General features: G+C 37.3%; 2 protein-coding genes across 2 annotated transcripts; both read right to left on the bottom strand.

Moving 5' to 3' along the window:
• Positions 1-381: 381 nt before the first annotated feature.
• Positions 382-7,829, bottom strand: LOC120119907 (ubiquitin-conjugating enzyme E2 32-like). The gene is made up of 5 exons (XM_039139698.1): positions 7,583-7,829; positions 7,233-7,364; positions 7,041-7,125; positions 925-1,088; positions 382-852 (listed from the first exon to the last, which is right to left on the bottom strand). The coding sequence occupies exons 1-5, from the start codon at positions 7,691-7,693 to the stop codon at positions 421-423; spliced, it is 924 nt and encodes a 307-aa protein (XP_038995629.1). The 5' UTR covers positions 7,694-7,829; the 3' UTR covers positions 382-420.
• Positions 7,830-8,707: 878 nt separating this feature from the next.
• On the bottom strand, positions 8,708-15,728 carry LOC120119968 (DNA-directed RNA polymerases II, IV and V subunit 9A-like). Its single transcript, XM_039139749.1, has 4 exons — positions 15,700-15,728; positions 15,537-15,612; positions 8,993-9,151; positions 8,708-8,788 (listed from the first exon to the last, which is right to left on the bottom strand). The coding sequence occupies exons 1-4, from the start codon at positions 15,726-15,728 to the stop codon at positions 8,708-8,710; spliced, it is 345 nt and encodes a 114-aa protein (XP_038995680.1).
• Positions 15,729-18,250: the final 2,522 nt, after the last annotated feature.

Below are 18,250 nucleotides of genomic sequence, written 5' to 3'. Positions count from 1 at the left end.
GTAATCTGCCCTTAATTTAAATAGTTTAATCGCACGACCAGCATATCAATGGTTGACCTGGTCCGGCTTTTGCATCCATGCTTAAAGCCGTCGTGCTTTTCGACCTCTACGAAAGCTAAGGTTTGGTGAATCAAATAGGCTGTTGGAACTTAACATCTTCAAACGTTTCACAAGCCATTGAATAATCAAAACTATGTAATTGTATTCATATGCTTATATATATATATATATATATATATGATCATAATTGATTGCTGACAAACGCTGTTAATTACAGTAGCTGAAATTTATCAAGCCGGTATAATATATTACAGATTGATTCAATTTAGATTCAAATAAATGTTTTGATAGATTTCTTACTTCTTGTTGATCTAATCCCGCAAAGCGAGTACAGGTCAACCGAGATATTTGCAGCCAGAACTACGAACCACCCATGAAAAAAGCACCGTGTCCGCTAGATTTCATGAACTTCTTGAACAAAAGAACAAAGATAGCAATGGTCAGTCCAACAGCAGCCCATGTAAACAAGCGGTCGTCCGCGGATCTTTGAACCCTCACCTCCGGCCTCTGCGGCGGCTGATGACTTGGTTCCCAACCAGGAATCTCCCTCACTGCTGCCCTCACCCTCGTTTCAGCATTGCCTGGATTAGCATTGGTCTGAGCAAGTGGCTCTTCTTCCACGGCCCCGTCGTGTAATGTTGGATTCGGTGGTCCATTCTCAGCAACCATGGTAATTGTATACTGCTGATTAGCCTGAGCTTCTCCATCACTGTTGGTAGGGTGTTCTTCTGAGGCCTGTGAAGGGCTTAGTTGAGGAACAGAGGGTGCCTTGCTTAACATATATTCATGAATCTGTGCCACCAAAGTTTTCGTTAACAGAGAACCAAAATCACCTTACTCAGGTGTAATTTATGTAAAACATACCTCATCAATAAGCTTTTGCCGCTCAGGAGTCCCAAATTTAGGTGGAACTTCACGCGATATGATGGCAAGGGCATGACGTTCTTCTTTCTTATAATCTAGAGAACCTACGGCACCATTTGGGCTGGTGGGCATGAAAGCGATCAGTGCCACTAGAGCAGTCCTCACTATCAACACCAACAGCAAGATTAGCCAGTTTTCACCTTAATTTTGTTCAAGCTAGAAGGGAATGTACAAATTTTCCTGAATACTCAAAAGTTGAAATTAGTTTCTTATCATTCAATATGCATCTTGTATTACATTAAAATTAGGGGCAATGTAATCCTTAATATAGGGCCACCCTATCCAACTTTCAGGCATTAAAATATCATCCCTTGAATAAATAATAACACAACCTTTTGGTTCCAATCCAAAATACAGAAGAAAAGGACAGTCGGATTAAAAACATGCCAGAATGCTGGAATAGAAAACAGTAAAAATGTAACTATATCGGTCTAAATTTTTGTTTGGAATGGTCAGAGGAATGGTTGCATCTCAGCTATGTGAGCTGATCACCTCATTCAAAAAATGTAGGAGGGAACTAGACATGTAAGACCACAGATCGACTAGGAGAACTAAAAGTAAAAAAATGCATGTGTTTTTGGTTCGTTTTTATTTGCTTATAAGCTATAAGTAAATAGAAACGAGAATCAGATCAAGAAAATTTGATACAGGAGAATTTTACTATAGAGATTTTACTATAGAGAAAATAACTTCAGTGACCGAAAATGCCTTATAATTTACGATTTTAACCAACTTTTTTTGGATTTATGAAAATAACCAACAAATTCGCAACGCGAACTCCAATTTCGCAACACATTTTCTAAATTCGCAACGCGAATTTCCCAGATTCGTAACTCAGTTTTGAAATTCGCAACTCGAATTTCTTTTTCGCAACGCGATTTTCCAAATTCGCAACGCGAATCTGTAATTCGCAACACAGAAGTCAAATTCGCAAAGCGCATTTATTTTCGCAACGCGAATTTTATTTTCGAATTCGAAACACAATATTAATTTCGCAACACAAATGTAAGCAGTATATCCCGTAAATCGCAACTCATAACCTAAAACCCTAAATCGCAACTCAGTCCCATATCCATCTCTCACTCTCTACGGCGACATCCATTCTCATCTCCGGCGACATCCGTCCCCATATTCGACAACCCCCTCTATCTCCATCTCTGAGAGCCACCATCTCACAACCATTCACGGCCACAAATGAAAAATTAGCCACCGAGGGTTAGATTTTTTAATTATTTTTATTTTGAAATTTTTGTATTATTTTTTTGATAGAAAGGGCCTCATTAAAATCCTCCTTCAATCCCTCCATGTTATGAGAGTAACATGAAGGAACAACGAAGGAGGAAAGGAGAGCCAAGAAAACTTTTATTCACAAGAACCAGATTACAAGATTGAACAAACTCCTACACTTCCAATGGAAGAACATAAAACTTAACACAAAACATCCAACAAAACAGGGAGGAACAATTCCTATTAAACAACACCACAATAACCAAAATCACCATATCCCATCTTTAGCAAGTTTATCAGCTTCCCAGTTTGCCGCCCTTGAAATATGCCTAAAAATAATATCCTTTCCAATCAAAAGCGAAACTATATCCTTCACCAAGGATAGATGCAAAGGAGGGGTTAAACCCGGATTCTGAATCCACTTCAGAGAGTTAGAAGAGTCTGATTCCAAGATAACTCTCTGATTTGCGACAAAATCCAACTCCTCCATAAGACAAATCCCTCTTTTGATAGCCAACAGCTCTGCCAAAATAGGAGGACCACCCCCTACTGCTTCAGAAAACCACTGAAGTAAAAGACCTCTGCTATCTCGAAACAGACCACCAATACCTCCTTTTTCCCAACCCGAAACCATCGCTCCATCAACATTTAACTTTAGAAACCCCTCCGGTGGGGGAACCCAGCAAGCAGGTTCAGAGCAAACTTTTCCTGATCTACCAATCGAATCAGCAATTTTCAAATCACCTACTAGAGAATCCAGAGGAATACCCACATCCTTGAAATGAGCACTAAACCAGGAAGCCACTCTAAATCTAACAATGAAAGATAATCTGACCAAATCCAGCTTTCCTTTCTGAAAGATAATCTCATTTCTACACTTCCATACTGACCACATCACTGCCCTAGGAATGAATCTCCAAATCAAAGAGTTAGTCATAAAATCATCCCACAAAATTAGAAATTCCATGGTACACTTTGGAGTCACCAGTGACACATTCCACATTTTCAAGAAGGAGGACCACAGACCCCACACAACCCTGCAATGCAGAAACAGATGAGAAACTGATTCCACCTCCCTACCACACAGAACACAACGTTGGTCAACAACCTCTGCAACACCTCTCTTTGCTAACTCCTCTTTAACCGGTACTCTATGTTGCACTAGTTGCCAAACAAACAATTCCACCCTTGGAGGAGCTAAACCAGACCAAATATTCTTATCCCAATTCACTTGATTTTGCTCAGAACCACGTTGTACATAAAAAGCGTTTATACAAGATTTAGCTGTAAAATTTCCTTCACCATTCCCTAACCAAATCCAACAATCATCTTCAGTAGGAAAAGGAGAGGTATTATTCAACATAGAAATCAACTGCATCCACTGTTCTACTTCCCAATCAGCCAAATTCCTTCTCATTTGGATGTCCCACACCCATCCCGAAGCATTATTTACCCTAAACTCTTTCACTTTACCCGATTTATTAATTGAGAGAACATAAAGTCTAGGAAACAACGATTTCAGGGGAACATCACCCAACCATACATCATTCCAGAACTGCACATCTTCCCCTTTCCCGCCTTCAAACGCATATTCCTTTTAAGACACTCTCCAAAATCATCACTGTTGAAGAAGTTTTTCACCACACCTTTCCAAATCCACGATGCACGAGCTGGCACCGAATTCTCCAAAATAATGGACTTGGGATCCAAATTGTAGGCGGCACAAATCACTTTCTTCCACCAAGATTTCTTTTCAGAAGAAAACTTCCAAACCCATTTTCCTAATAAAGCTCGGTTCAAAAGTGCTAGATTAGGGACCCCTAGACCCCCCAGATTTCTTGGTTTAGAGACCGACTTCCAGTTGACCCAATGGATTTTCTTCTTATCAATCGAATCCCCCTACAGAAATGAAGCCATGATAGAGTTAAGTTTGAGTATCACAGCAGCTGGGATTCTGAACATAGACATAAAATAGACCGGAAGAGAGCATAGCACCGATTTGACCAGAACCACTCTTCCCGCTATCGACAGAGAATTAGCTATCCAACCACTCAATTTAGCATTAAATCTCGCCACTATCGGATCCCACATAGCAGCCGAATTCCTCTTGTACCCCAGAGGCAGACCTAAATATTCAGATGGAAGATATCCAACCGAGCAGCCAATAACTTCAGCCCAATTAGTTAGCTCCCCTTCTTCAACATTGATTCCAAAAATCCTGCTTTTACCTAGATTTAACTTCAGCCCCACCAGAAGTTCATAAATCAGTAACACTCTTCTAATATTCCTCAACTCACGAATGGAACCTTTACTGAAAATTATAAGATCATCCGCAAATTGAAGGTGTGACAGCTTGAATGCTCGGTCCTGCAGTCCTAAATCAAACCCCGAAAACAATCACATATCCACTGCTTTAGTTAACAGTAAATGCAACAACTCCGTAGCCAAATTGAAAAGCATAGGTGAAAGTGAACAACCCTGTCTCAAACCTCTGGAAATATGAAATTTCTCCGTTGGAGATCCATTTAACAAGACCGAAATCTTAGCAGTTGACATGCACTGGAACATCCACGACCTCCACTTTTCACCAAACCCCATTTTGCTCATAATTTGAATCAAAATTTTCCAATCTACCGAATCATAAGCTCTCATAAAATCCACCTTGAAAACTACTCCCTTCAGCCCTCTCTTCCTCCAAAAATCAATACTCTCATTTGCAATAAAAGAGCAATCCAAGATATTCCTCCCCGGAATAAAAGCAAATTGGGACTGACTTATAATATCATTGAGATACAAACTCAATCTTCTAGCTAAGACCTTAGAGATGACTTTATAAAGACCTCCCACTAGGCTAATTGGCCTAAACTCTTCCAACCCCTCCGGATTTGCCTTCTTTGGAATAAGAGAAATAAAGGAAAAATTCACCTCCGGTTCCCAAACCTTCCCCACATAGAAATCCCTAAAAAACCTCATCATATCATCCTTCAATTTAGGCCAGAACTTATTAAAGAACCCTAAGTTCAGACCATCCGGACCCGGAGCTTTGTTGATATCCGAATGAGCAATAGCTTCCCAAACTTCCTCTTCAGAAAAAGGCTTCTCCAAAGCTAAACACTGACCTTCGGACAGCTTGAGAAAATCCAGATTTAATTCCTCTGCCTCCAGGGTGTTTGTTTGATTATACAACCTCTTGAAAAACTCCACCACTGAAGCTTTAACTGACCTAGGGTCTTCAATAACTTCACCATCAACTTTGATAACTTTTATGTCGTTTATCCTCCCTCTAATTGCTGCACTATGATGGAAAAACCTTGTGTTCTTATCCCCCTCCAATCTCCATTTCAATCTAGACTTTTGCATCCAAATTGATTCTTCCTTCTTTTGTAACTCCCATAATTCTCTCTTTGCTTCAACAATAGAATTCATTGACACCAAAGAAGACCCTTGTTGCAATTTCATTTCCATATCCTGTATCACAGACTCCAAGGTTCTGATTCTGCCTGGTAATTGAAGAAAACCCTTACCAGCCCAATTTTTTGCGACATCCTTCACCCGGTTAAGAATTTTGGAAATGGGTATCGAGTTTTCCTGTGTACCCAGATTGAACAGTTCTTTTGTCAACAGTTCACTAAACACTTCCTCCTCCAACATATAATTAAACAGTCTAAACGGTTTCGGCCCCCAATTGCACTCCCTATTCTCCAGCAGAATAATATTGTGATCAGAAATAGACCTAGGCTGCAGATTTTGATTGATCTTTGGGAATTGCGAGAAAAAACTATGATCAACTAAAAACCGAACTGACCTAGGCTGCAGATTTTTTATATTTAAATTGATGATAAATTTACTGGTAATTTCAATATATAGATTAATCATTTCACTTAGATTGCTTAGTAAATTCATTCGATTGCTACCAATACTGTTAAACTGTTTTAGTCTTTAACCTTGTGAAATTAGTATTTTTTTGTTGAAGTAATGCAATTCATTCAAGTTTCAATTTGCAGAAGAATAGTTTTTGAAACTTAAATTCACAACACGAAAATGAAATTCGCAACACGAAAATCGCAACGTGAAAATGAAATTCGCAACGCGATTTTAGTTTTCGCGTTGCAAATTTTATTTTCGTGTTACGAATTTAAGTTTCAAAAACTACTCTTCTTCTGCAAATTGAAACTTGAATGAATTGCATTATTTCAACAAAAAAATAAAGACAAATACTAACTTCACAGTGTTGCGAATTTAAATTTTAAGAATAAACTACTATTCTTTATGTTGCGAAAAGGAAACTTGTGTTGCGAAAAAGAGATTCACGTTGCGAATTCAGAAATCGAGTTGCGAATTTGAAATCGTGTTGTGATTTCAGAAATTGAGTTGCAAATTTGGAAACTGTGTTGAGAAATTGGAGTTCGCGTTGCGAATTTGTTGGTTATTTTCGCAAATCCAAAAAAAATTGGTTAAAATCGTATATTATAAGATATTTTCGATCACTGAAGTTATTTTCTCTTTACTATATTCCATTTCAAGTGAGGTTCGGTATTGGTAGTCAATGAACAGGACAATAGAGCTGAATTTTTAGCAACGAAGAGATTTACTAAGAAGGTCATGGACACTGACAAATGAATATATGTTTTCTGTAGCAACCAGTCGATCCGGATCTTAAGAGATTCAGTTCACTAGTTTCCAATAAGATTTTATGAATGCTTTTAAAGAATGTCATCAAATAGCAATGGAATCAACATTACAAAATACAACTACGCTCAATATCCAGATCTCATATGCAATTTATGCCAAAATTATGCGTTTAACATTCAAGAGAAAAGAATACTAACCACTCCAAGATGGCTGCCAATGCTCCGGATGGTGATTCGATATACTTAAGCAGATTTTAGTATGGGTTTCGAAACGCCCGTTTGGCTGAAATGTTAACAGGTAAAGAAACTTGTTACCACATCCAATTAGATAATTACCTACACAAAAATTATGCACATATTTTTGGATTTATTTATAAAGAGAGCGCTTACTGTCATCAACATAAATGAAGGAGGCTTAAATGGATACTCAGCAGGCAATTGGATCCTTCCATGATAAATCCCTCCTTCAAATTCAGAATCCCTAGGACCCCTAATTGCAAATTGCCATTCGAATATATTCTCCTGAAAACCAATCCAAATGAAAAGAAAACCCAATTTATCATGAAGATCCACAATAATCTCATAAATCAGCGAACAGTTTGCCTCCTAATTGGACAAGAACAAAAAAAATCTCAAAATCATCAAATAACTCCACATTCCATCCAGGACCTGAATCATCAAATCGGAACAAAAAAAGAATCCCTAAATCTTGAAATTTGAAGGGAAAGAAAAAAAAAGACCTCGAGAGGGAGGCTCATGAAATCATCAGAAGGATTCGATTGCATCTCCTTAACCTCTTGTAATATCCTCTTCACCGCCGGATTCTTGAGGTTGTACTTGTCTTCAGCCATTGGATCACGATCTGACAGAATATCAACCCACCACAGCCGCCGCCGCCGCTTATCACCTCCGTTCCGATCAGCCGACTAACCTCGCCGGTACATAAAATAAGTGTTTTCGAGTGTTGGAAATGAGAGGATAATCAGAGACAAAATGAGATTATTTATTTATTTAACCTGGAGCTGAGTTGTTGACTCGACACGTCATGTGACGCGTGTTTGAGAACGTGGCCTTACTTTATTGGACCGTGGAAAATAGATTTAATAGGATATATTTATGTAGAAACGATTTTTACAGATGTGATAACAACCTTTATAGATATGTCTAGTCGAAAGCCCATTTCAGGTCATAAAATTACTTCTGATTTCTTCTTTGGTTAGGCTTTTTAGTGATTGGGTGTTGGGTCCTTCCAAGATTTTAAGCGTTTAGGTATTCGAAGATTTAAATTTATTTCAATGTGTATGCAAATATCATGTTAGTTTTAGTGGTTATCTTCTTATAATGTGACACACCCTAACATGAAGGTTAAACATTTAAAATTTTGATGTTATTTTGTGAATTTTCTAAAATTGCATAGATTTTTTTTATAATTAACCTCAAGTTTAGTGTACTAAAATACTCACTTCAATTTTGTTTATGAACAAAAATGAATGCATCGATAAACAAATTCATTAATAAATTTATTCGTAAACATAATCGAAGCAAACTCGCCTTTGTTTGTATTCTTTTGTTTATCAAATGAACATAAAAAAATTTATTCATACCTATTTATTTAGCTTAACAATACGAAATCGAACACACTGTTGATTTATGCCTATGTGTGAGCATAACATACGAACATAGTATTTTATACTAGTAATGAAGAACTTCTAAAATTTTAAATAGATACCAACTTATGAAAAATCTAAGGGAGACGAAAATAAATTATCAATAGAAAATGTGTAGGATAATTTGAAATTTTTAGCATACAGCAATCCTGCTCACGTCCTTTCGGACAGTCCCTGAGCCAAGTAATGGGGAGAAACTCAATCTCTCCATCGATGTCCGCAGTTGGGATTACAGCAGACGAAGAACAGTGTCATACCTTCCTCTCCTCTTGCAGTTGCCTGAACACAAACAAGAAGTTGTCGCTAGAAGAAACAAAATCACAATCCTAAATACTACTCCATGAATTAAATGCTCATTTCCAGTTAAACTTGCCTACCATTTCTCAGTCAAAATATTGTCTGCAAATATCTAAACCAAACAAATGTTCAAGTAACGTCCAACATTTCGAAATAAGAGAAAGTTGAAGCATGTAGGAAGTTGACCTGGAAAAAGACGGCTTCGCCGTGTTTACAATTAGCGCAAATGATGGATTTGGTCCGAGGAAGAGTTGGATCAGACGCTACATCCTCCAGTATTTGAGTCCGCTCCCCGGCCGAGTGATGCACCACGTTTCTGTAAACGCAGTTGTTATCAGCCACTTCCTGCATAAATATAATGTTAGCGAGAACCTCCTTTAACATGTTTTTTACGCATACAATACAATCCTTATACTGCGCTGCGGACACAATTTAATAATATGATCAACACACAAAAGTTGGGGTTTTATGAGGAGACTTAAACGACAAAGTATTGTTTATTTTGACAGGAGAATCTTACCTATTGTCTTACAAAAAAATGATTAGATTTAAGTTTCTATTTGTATATGATAATTAAGCAAAGTAAGATATATATATATATATATGCTTAAATATATAAAAGGTAAGGTGCTCAATTTATGTTTGTTTTTTAAGTTTATTTTTTCAGTTTAATGTTTAATATTTTTTTGTTCCAATTTGATATCTAACGTTTCATTCTGTTACTCAATAGGTCAAGCTGTGACTAACCGTTAAGCTTGATCGTTAACCCATTAAAAATGTCAGACATATTTTTTAGGGCAAAATATATAAATAATCCCAAACTTTTAGGGTGTTGCATTTTGATCACCCTGTTAAGTCCCCATTCTTCTTCTTCATCTTCTGTCGTCGTTTCCCGACAGTGGCATGCACTATCATCACCAAAACATTCTTCACTGTCGTCCAACCAAAACCCCTCTAGTTATTCACCGTAAACCGCCACCGATCGTCGTGAGTAACCCTTTGAAGCTCTGTCGAAAACCTAAAAATCCACCGTTGATATTATTCATGATTCCAACCACTGTAGGCGTCTGTAGGTCACACCGTCGCCACCAACGAGAATGTTGTCTGTCGGAGACCAAAATCCAACCACTCTCGCACCATGAATCGCCACCGTTTACCGCAAAGAACGACTTAAGGCTTCGTCAAAAAACATTAAACCACCATCGTTGTTTTTGTTGAAATTTGGTGCAACTTGCACCGAAAGTTGGGAGAAAAAAATATATAATTCCACCGAATGGTTGAATTGTCAAAAAGGTTGTATTTTTGTTGATTTTTGGTAAAGGGTAAATTACACAATTTAATCATTGTACTTTAGGGTATTTATAAGATTAGTCCTTAAGCTTCAACTATAAATACTCTAGCTCATTTAGCTTCAAAACCATCCCAAAGTATTCTAGCTTTCTTCCAATACTAGAGAAATTTTAGAGAGTTTCTTGAGAGTTGTTTTCTCCTTTTTATCTAGAGAGAATTATCATTGTTTTCTCCTTGGTAGATCGAGAGAGGTTGTAATTCATATTTTCTCATAGTGAAATTCTTCTACTGTTTCCCGTGGTTTTTACCCTATATTTTTTAGGGGTTTTTCACGTAAATTTTGTGTCTCTTTTATCTTCATTTTTTATTTTCTCAAATTATTAGTTGCGATTTTACTCTATCCGATATCCGTCTTCCGCAACAATTGGTATCAGAGCCAGATTTGAGTGTGTAATATATGCTTATTGTCTTTGTGGTTACCACCAAAAGGTGGATCTCCAACATAAGAAAATAAGAAGGTATTACCCATTCTTTGAGCTTCTAGAGAACTATTCACGATAGTGAAATAGTTGGAGCTATCAATAATAGAAGCTATTGCAACAAAATTTGATATTGAAAAATTTAATGGGAGAAATTTCTCACTGTGGAAATTGAAGATGAAGGCCATCCAGAGGAAAGACGGGTGTCTAGCGGCTATCAATGAAAGGCCGATAGATTTCACAGATGACAACAAATGGAACGAGATGGACGGAAATGCTATGGTAAACTTTCATCTAGCATTAGCAGATGAAGTATTGTCAAGCATCGAGGAGAAGAAGACAACTAAGGAAATATGGGATCATCTCACCAAATTGTGCGAGGCCACATCGTTGCACAATAAAATTTTCCTTAAGAGGAAATTGTACACTCTCCGTATGCCAGAATCTACTTCAGTGACGGAGCACTTAAATACACTGAACACTTTATTTTCTCAGCTTACATCTTTAAGCTGTAAAATAGGAGAACAAGAACGTGTTGAACTTCTACTTCAAAGTCTACCAAATTCGTATGATCAACTCATCATCAACTTGACAAACAGTAATGTCACCAGTCTAGTCTTCGATGACGTTGCAGCTGCTGTTCTACAAGAAGAAAATCGGCGCAAGAACAAAGAAGACAGACAAGTAAATCTGCAACAAGCAGAAGCGTTAACAACGATGACAAGATGAGAGGGAGATCAACAGAACGTGATCAAAGCAACAGTCACAAACATGGTAGATCGAAGTCGAGAAATAAGAAGAATTTAAAGTGCTACAACTGTGGAAAGAAGGGTCACTTGAAGAAGGATTGTTGGAGTCTAAATAAAAACTCCAAACCACAAGGCAATACCGTAAACACTTCAGATGATGGAGATGCTCTATACTGTGAAGCGTCAACCACCGTGGAAGGAAGAAAACGATTTGCAGATATATGGCTCATTGATTCGGGAGCAACATATCACATGACCTCAAGAAGAGAATTGTTACATCATTATGAACCTGTCTCAGGAGGATCTGTGTATAGTTGCAATGATCATGCCTTAGAGATCGTTGGCGTGGGAACCATCAAATTGAAGATGTATGATGGAACAATTAAAGTTGTTCGAGATGTGCGGCACGTGAAAGGTCTGAAGAAAAATTTATTATCCTACGGATTGTTGGATAATAATGCTAACAAGATTGAAACACGGAAAGGAATCATGAAGGTGTTATGTGGAGCGCTTGTGGTGCTGAAAGGTGAAAAGATAGCTGCAAACTTGTACATGCTGAAGGGAGAGACATTGCTAGAAGCAGAAGCCTCTGTTGCCTCATGTAGTTCAGATTCTGCAATACTATGGCATAAGAAACTTGGACACATGTCAGAACAAGGAATGAAAGTCCTTGTGGAGCAAAAGCTACTTCCAGGCTTAACAAATGTATCACTTACTTTATGTGAGCATTGCATAACAAGTAAGTAGCACCGGTTGAAATTCAACACATCAAATTCTAGAGGCAAAAGTGTTCTAGAATTGGTTCACTCTGACGTGTGGCAAGCACCAGTTACATCCCTAGGCGAAGCAAAATACTTTGTCTCATTTATTGATGACTACTCCAGGAGATGTTGGGTGTACCCTATTAAGAAGAAATCAGACGTGTTTTCAACTTTCAAAAACTTCAAAGCGCGGGTGGAACTTGATTCTGGAAATAAGATCAAGTATTTCAGAACATATAATGGAAGAGAATACACAAGCGAAGAATTTGATGACTTTTGCAAGAAAGAATGCATTAAAAGACAGTTCACAGTGGCGAACACTCCTCAACAAAATGGAGTGGAAGAGCGGATGAACAGAACCTTGTTAGAAAGAACAAGAGCAATGTTGAGGGACGCAGGCCTAGAAAAATCATTATGGGCAGAAGCAGTCAATACCGCCTGTTATTTGGTGAATAGAGCTCCATCAATTGCAATAGAGCTGAAGACACCAATGGAGATGTGGACTGGTAAACCAGTTGATTATTCAAATCTCCATGTATTTGGAAGTATTGTGTACGTGATGTACAACGCCCAAGAAATTTCAAAGTTGGATCCAGAATCCAGGAAATACAAATTCTTGGGGTATGCTGATGGTGTAAAGGGGTATTGCTTGTGGGATTCCACTGCCCGCAAAGTGATCATCAGCAGGGATGTTATCTTTGTAGAAGATAAACTACAAAGAAAAAAAGATGATGATAGCGCTGAAAAGTCAGAGACTACACAGATACATGTGGAAAAGGAGGTTGAACAAGGAGATTATTCTGAAGCAGAACCAGCACATGATGAACAAGAACCAGAGAGTTCTGAAACTCCAACAACTCGTCAATCAGATCGTGTGAGAAGACGTCCCAATTGGCACTCAGATTATGTTATAGAAGGTAATATTGCATACTGTCTTTTAACAGAGGACGGTGAGCCATCAACATACCAGGAGACAATAAACAGCTCAGATGATTCACTGTGGATGATGGCGATGCAAGAAGAAATTGAAGCCCTTCATAAAAATAATACATGGGACCTTGTGCCACTACCACAAGGAAGGAAGCCAATTGGTAACAAATGAGTCTTCAAAATCAAGCGAAATGGTGACGATCAAGTTGAGAGGTATCGTGCAAGACTGGTGGTCAAAGGATATGCTCAAAAGGAAGGTATTGATTTCAATGAAATATTTTCTCCTGTGGTTCGACTAATAACAGTTCGAGTAGTTTTAGCAATGTGTGCTATATTGAATTTACATCTAGAGCAACTAGATGTTAAAACAGCTTTTCTTCATGGAAATCTTGAAGAAGAGATTTATATGCTCCAGCCTGAAGGTTTTGAAGAAGACGAAAAGAAGAACTTGGTTTGCAGGTTGAACAAATCTCTGTACGGTCTAAAGCAGGCGCCGAGGTGTTGGTATAAGAGATTTAATTCCTTCATTATGTGCCTTGGATACAACAGACTTAATGCTGACCCTTGTGCTTATTTCAAGAGGTCTGGTGATAACAATTTTGTTATATTGCTGTTGTATGTGGATGACATGTTGGTTGCAGGACTCAACAAAGATCATATTGAAGAATTAAAGGCACAACTGGCTAGGGAATTTGAAATGAAGGACTTAGGATCAGCAAACAAGATTCTAGGTATGCAAATTCACCGAGACAGAAGTAATAGGAAGATTTAGCTTTCACAAAAGAATTACTTGAAGAAAATCTTGTTACGATTTAGCATGCAAGATTGTAAGCCAATTTCTACCCCTCTTCATATTAACTTCAAATTATCCTCCAGTATGAGTCCTAGCAGTGAAGAAGAGATGATGGAGATGTCTCGAGTACCGTATGCATCAGCAGTGGGAAGTTTAATGTTCGCTATGATATGCACAAGACCAGACATTACACAAGCAGTGGGAGTGGTTAGTCGGTACATGGCGAATCCAGGCAAAGAGCATTGGAATATTATAAAGAGGATCCTCAGATACATCAAAGGGACCTCAAATGTTGCATTATGTTACGGATGATCAAACTTACTAATCAATGGTTATATAGATTCTGACTATGCAGGGGATTTGGATAAAAGCAAATCTACTACAGGATATGTGTTCAAAATTGCTGGTGGAGCTGTAAGCTGGGTTTCAAAATTACAGTCAATTGTGGCTACATCCACAACAAAGGCAGAATATGTAGCAGCTACACAAGCCAGTAAAGAAACAATTTGATTGAAGATGCTATTGGAGGAGCTTGGGCACAATCAAGAGTATGTCTCTCTATTTTGTGACAGTCAAAGCGCCTTGCATCTAGCAAGGAATCCAACATTTCATTCAAGGACAAAACACATACGAGTTCAGTACCATTTCATTCGTGAAAAGGTGGAAGAAGGGACAGTAGATATGCAGAAGATCCATACCAAAGACAACATAGCAGATTTCATGACGAATGCGATCAACGCTGATAAATTTACCTGGTGTCGATCTTCCTGTGGCCTGTCAGAAACGTAAGTAACATGAAGGTACAAGGTAGAAAGAATAGTGTGAAGATAAGATTGTTCCAATCGAATCTTCAAGTGAGAGATTGTTGAAAATTGGTGCAACTTGCACCGAAAGTTGGGAGAAAAAAAATATAATTCCACCGAATGGTGGAATTATCAAAAATGTTGTATTTTTGTTGATTTTTGGTAAAGGGTAAATTACACAATTTAATCATTGTACTTTAGGGTATTTATAAGATTAGTCCTTAAGCTTCAACTATAAATACCCTAGCTCATTTAGCTTCAAAACCATCTCAAAACATTCTAGCTTTCTTCCAATACTAGAGAAATTTTAGAGAGTTTCTTGAGAGTTGTTTTCTCCTTTTTATCTAGAGAGAATTATCATTGTTTTCTCCTTGGTAGATCGAGAGAGGTTGTAATTCATATTTTCTCATAGTGAAAATCTTCTACCGTTGCCCGTGGTTTTTACCCTATATTTTTTAGGGATTTTTCACGTAAAATTTGTATCTCTTTTATCTTCATTTTTTATTTTCTCAAATTATTAGTTGCGATTTTACTCTATCCGATAGCTGTCTTCCGCAACAGTTTTCGCGTCAATCTCGAGCACCGTTCACCACACTGTTATCACCACCTGATTTCCCGCTTTGTTCCAACCAAAACCCAGCCAGTATCTTTCCCTCTCATTGTCGTTTCTTCCGTCCGCCATCGAGATAAACTCCAATTACTTTATATTTAATTTTCAGGGTGATCAAATTCAACGTCCTAAAAGTTTGAATATTATTTATATATTTTACCTCAAAAAATATAACTGACATTTTTAACGGGTTAACTGTTTAACCATTCATTTTGAATAAGGAAATCAAACGTATAAAATTAGAACGAAAAAAAAAGCTAGACACTATTGGACATCTTCTTGTATATTTAAGCCATATATATAAAGAAGAAGAACCTGGTGATCGCAGTTGCGGCAGGCGTAGAGAAGAGTCTTATGTTCCCTGTCTTCTTTGGGGTAGAGAATATTGTTGCTTCATCAATCAAACAAACCAAATTTAGGTGCAGAGAAAAGTAAATGAAAGAAACGAAGGAAAGAGTAAAGGAAAGTGAGAACTGACCATTCACGGCAAAATTTCATGGTACTCATCTTGTTTTGTTCTATTAGAATTTGGAAACGAAGAAGAAGAAATACAGAGAGCTTGCAATGTTTACTTTGGCGGGCAATTGCCACCTTGCTTTCTTCAGTATTTCTGCTGCTGCAAGAAACTGGGAGAAGCCAACCGATATTTCTAGAAGTGGGTTCTCCTGTAGACCTCTTGCCCGGCTCAATAACTTTGCCTCTAATTCATATTAAACAGCATAAAACTTTGCCATATTTACTTAATAATTCCTTTTCTTTTATTATTTAACAAAACGACACCTAAAAATGTTATATAGGAAAATAATATCCTTTTCTGATGTACGGATAAAGGTCTATTATATCACTCACGTCTTTCGAAGATACGCATTTATTTACATAACCATATGGTTTTTAGAGTAGGTAAAAGGTTTAATATAAAAGTAAGTGTTTAAATTTTATCTTGAATTATGTTTTAATGCTTAAAAAAATTGTTAAAAATAAGTGTCTAAAATTTTAAATGTTATACTTTTAAGTGTCCGGATGTTAACCGTCGTTAAATATTTATGTTAGGTGACACATGTCGTGTTTTGAAATTTTTAAGAATTTACTTAAAAATTAAAAAAAAAATAACTTTTTCGTTAAAAAATAGATTTTAAGCCGTCGGCCGGCCAATGGTGATCGTCACCGCCATCGGCGTCAACCCCCAATCAAACTCCTGTTGACCTTTTGTCGTAATATGTCACTGTTTGTTGGTGAGGAAATTTCAAAGGTTTGTCAGATTTTAAGCCTCTGTCGTCATTCTCCGTCGATTCTGACCGATTCAGACATTCATAAGCTACAATGTTGCCACCATTCAAACCATTGTGCTATTCCGATCAAAATTCAACCGTTCGGTGACGACAACGATGGCCAAAGATGGACAATGATCATTTGGGTTAAAAATTGAAATTGGGGATTAGGAATTTGGATATTGGGGGTTTTAGGTGACGGTAAGGATGGCGATTGATCGACGGGTGGGTGACCGTTTGGCGATGACGATGGTGGTCGGAGATGGTCGGCGACAGTTAACAATGGGATTAAAATGAGAGATTTTAGCTTTTTAGTTTTCTATAATTTCATGAAAATTTGAGTTTTTTATAAATAAATTAGATATGTTTTATTTTTTATTAAAAAAATATTTTTATTATCAAAAAATTTTAAAAAAATAAATGATATGCACCTAAAGTATAACTAAGAAAACGTTAGACATCTATTTTTAACTAAAAATTCTTTAGACACTAAAACGTATTTTGAGATAAAATTTGAACACTTATTTTTATATTAAACCTTTGTAAAATGATGAAAAAAATAAAATAAAAAATAAAAAAGTCAAAAATCATTTTCTTAAAGAAATGTAGAAATTGTCTAAAAGAAATGAATTTACATGATATAAGAAAAAATCGCCTCAGTGACCAAAAATGCCTTATAATATACGATTTTAACCAACTTTTTTTGGATTTGCCAAAATGACCAACAAAATCGCAACGCGAAATAAAAATCGCAACGCGATCCCCAGAATCGCAAACCAGTTTCCAAAATCGCAACGCGATTCTTGACAATCGCAATGCGATAGTACAAATTCGCATTGCGATTTTACAGAATCGCAACGCGAATATGAAAATCGCAACGCGAACACATAAATCGCAACGCGTATCCGTAAATCGCAACGTGTATCCGTAAATCGCAACGCGTATCCGTAAATCGCAATGCGTATCCGTATATCGCAACGCGTATCCGTAAATCGCAACGATAATCAGTAAATCGCAACGAGAATCTGTAAATCGCAACGATAATCCGTAAATCGCAACGAGAATCTGTAAATCACAACACTGAAATTTTGGGTATATAACTACGCAACAGCAGCAAATCATAAACTAAATCCCTAAATCGCAACTCATTCCATCTCCATCTATCACTCTCTCCGGCGACATCCGTTCCTATATCCAACGACATCCTTCCCAATCCGGCAACAGGTTTTAGTTTCGCAGCTCGTCTGTTTAGTAAATTAATTTACAACCATGAAATCATCTAATGTTGATCATGTTTGGATAGATTTGTGTTTTGGAGGGTCATGAGATAATGTTCATGGTGTTTTACAATATATGCCTTTACCTATGAATCTTCAACTAAAATTGTCTTTACAAAAGTTAACTTATGAAACTCTAATGCTACGTGTTTCAAATAAATTGAATTTAGAGCCCCTAAGTGGATTTAGGCTATCTTATCAGAGAAATGGTAAAGTTTATTTGTTAACCGACAATGAAGATGTTGAACGATTCATTGCTTACATTAGTGTTTCACAAGATGATGTTACATTGTATGTTGTTGAACCTAGAAGTAGTATTGTTGGGTCAGTAGCGGGTAGTAATCAACTAAGTTTTTCTCAAAACCCACAACCTTTCTCTAATCCAAATCCCAATCAACTTTCAGCACCAAATTCCGGTTTTCGTATTGACCAGTTAGACGATGATGAGCCAACAGAAAAAATTGTGAGTACTAGTCAGTATTCG

Source organism: Hibiscus syriacus, unplaced genomic scaffold (assembly GCF_006381635.1).
Source record: "Hibiscus syriacus cultivar Baekdansim isolate YM2019G1 unplaced genomic scaffold, ASM638163v2 tig00110332_pilon, whole genome shotgun sequence".
In the NCBI taxonomy this organism is placed as follows: domain Eukaryota; kingdom Viridiplantae; phylum Streptophyta; class Magnoliopsida; order Malvales; family Malvaceae; genus Hibiscus; species Hibiscus syriacus.
This window is presented reverse-complemented; position numbering and strand designations above follow the sequence as displayed.